This window comes from Chrysochloris asiatica, unplaced genomic scaffold (assembly GCF_000296735.1).
Source record: "Chrysochloris asiatica unplaced genomic scaffold, ChrAsi1.0 scaffold00190, whole genome shotgun sequence".
In the NCBI taxonomy this organism is placed as follows: Eukaryota; Metazoa; Chordata; class Mammalia; order Afrosoricida; family Chrysochloridae; genus Chrysochloris; species Chrysochloris asiatica.
In genome coordinates this window covers 821,736-823,792 of record NW_006408708.1, presented here as the reverse complement: position 1 = coordinate 823,792, position 2,057 = coordinate 821,736, and the positions used below count along the sequence as shown (strand labels likewise).

The window sequence follows — 2,057 nt, the reverse complement described above, 5'->3', positions numbered from 1 at the left end:
AACAACAACAAGGGCTCCAAAAATAATACAAAGGATAAATCAGAGAACAGAGGAAGAAACAAGGGAGAGAATAAAAGAGGGAGGAAATCAACAAGGGATGTGGGGAGGCAGAGATGAAGAGTGGATGTGTTAAGTATGAACTAAGTTTCAAACTACTAAGCTTTGGCTCTTTGGAGCCTTGGTACCATGAAATCTGTGAGAGGAAAAACTTGGTGGGTCTACCTTGTTTTCTCAGCTCTCACAAGTTTTCCACCTTTAAGAGGGTGCAGTCTTACCACTTTCTATCTCTAGGTTTAGTGGAAAATATATGAGTTTCACTCCTCTGATAGCTTTCTGCCTTCCATAGGTTCCAGCTTTCTCAGATTTTATTGTACATAAGACTTTGAATAGGAGGAACCTGACTTTCTCCACATTAAGTAAAGAAAACAGGACTTAAGATGGTGCTCACAACATTCTCTCATTCTCTAGTAAAGCAAAGAACTGTTTCTCTTTCCATACACACACACACACAAAAACAGGAACATGTATGTTGAAACCATTGGCTGAAGAGCAAAAGGTAACTTTGATCATTGTGATTTTTCCATGAAATATTTCAGCAGATTTGTTCTTTTTCCCTATCAATTACAGGAGGAAATAAACTAACAAACCAGCCATTCCAGCTAAACTGGGCATGGATATCTTTGGAGAAAGAGTACTACATTGTAGATGAAGATTCCACATTCTTGGAAGTGATCCTTACACGCAGAGGCTACCTTGCAGAAACATCATTTATCAGTAAGGAACTTTGGATTGATTGTTAGCAGAAGGTCATGGAAAAATGAAATCTAAGCTTGAAAAATAATTTTGAGAGAATAGATTACAAGAGATTCAGTAGCTGGTTTGGGGGTATCTCCTATAAAAGTATGTGTGAAATTGTGCTGTGTTTTTTGCTCTTTGAAAGTTATAGGCTTGTATATACATCAAATTTTTACCCTCCTTTTCCTGTTTTCCTCTTTCTAGAAAGTTGAATTCTTTCTTTTAAATTGCAATTTAAGGCAGTCCAGGAAAATTAAGGCACTCTGTAACCATATAACATAATTCTCAAATCACTCGGTTCCTTTCAAAGTAATTTTTAATTATATAACACATTGTTACATTTAGTTTTAGACATTTATTTTGGAAATTCTTTATGAGTACATGATGCATTATTATATTCCGTTTTAGCTATTTCTTTTGATTATATATAATTATTTTAACCCTGCTGTTAGGTTATAGACTCCTTAAGGGCATGTGCAAAGCCAAATTTCTCTGTGTTCTACAAGGACCTAGTACAAAAAGTATGCCTCCTTGGGATCAACAGATAAGTAATGCCTACATAATCTATCTCATTATCATCATCAATAATTAACAATAATTACTCTAATAATGCATTACTTTTCCATAACATCTTTAGCTGCCAGAATGTATTTCAGGCATAATTTTGCACTAATTTTCAGAACCCTCTAAGGAAGCAGAGAGGGATGTGTGTCTTTTGTTTTACAAATAAGCAATCTGAGTTTCCCAGACATAAGGACCCCCCTCAGAGTCCTCCTGACAGACCAAACCAGTTCAAGAGAAGCCTGGAAGGAAAGTGGATAGGGAGAGAACAGGCAATCAAACAAAAAAAGACAAGTGTATTGCTTCGTTTCCTCCCTTGTTGTTGTTATGTGCTGTGGAGTCGGTTCCAATTCATAGTGACCCTGCAGAGGGTTTCTGAGGCTATAAACCTTTACTGGAGCAGAAAGCCTCATCTTTCTCCCGTGGAACAGCTGGTAGTTTTGAACTGCTGACCTTGAGGCTCACAGCCCGATTCATAACCACTATACTACCAGAGCTCCTTTGTTTCCTCCCTAGACTCCTCCAATATCAGGTCGGTCTGGTTGGCTAGGAGAAGAGGTCAGTCAACAAGCATGCTGATGTTGACTGACTCTCAGCCTCAGCTGTTGTTCTAGATTATTTGCTTTGGCTAGTATACACTGTGTGAGGTGGAATGAGATTGCAAGAAAGCTTTCTTGAGGCAATAAGTCGTTTGATTTCTT

General features: G+C 37.9%; 1 protein-coding gene across 1 annotated transcript in view; it reads left to right on the top strand.

Moving 5' to 3' along the window:
• FREM3 (FRAS1 related extracellular matrix 3) overlaps positions 1-2,057 on the top strand; it is a 141,842-nt gene that overhangs the window by 88,014 nt on the left and 51,771 nt on the right. The window contains exon 3 of the mRNA XM_006872282.1: positions 628-774. Coding sequence (XP_006872344.1) covers positions 628-774 — 147 coding nt within the window. The remainder of the gene's footprint in view (positions 1-627; positions 775-2,057) is intronic.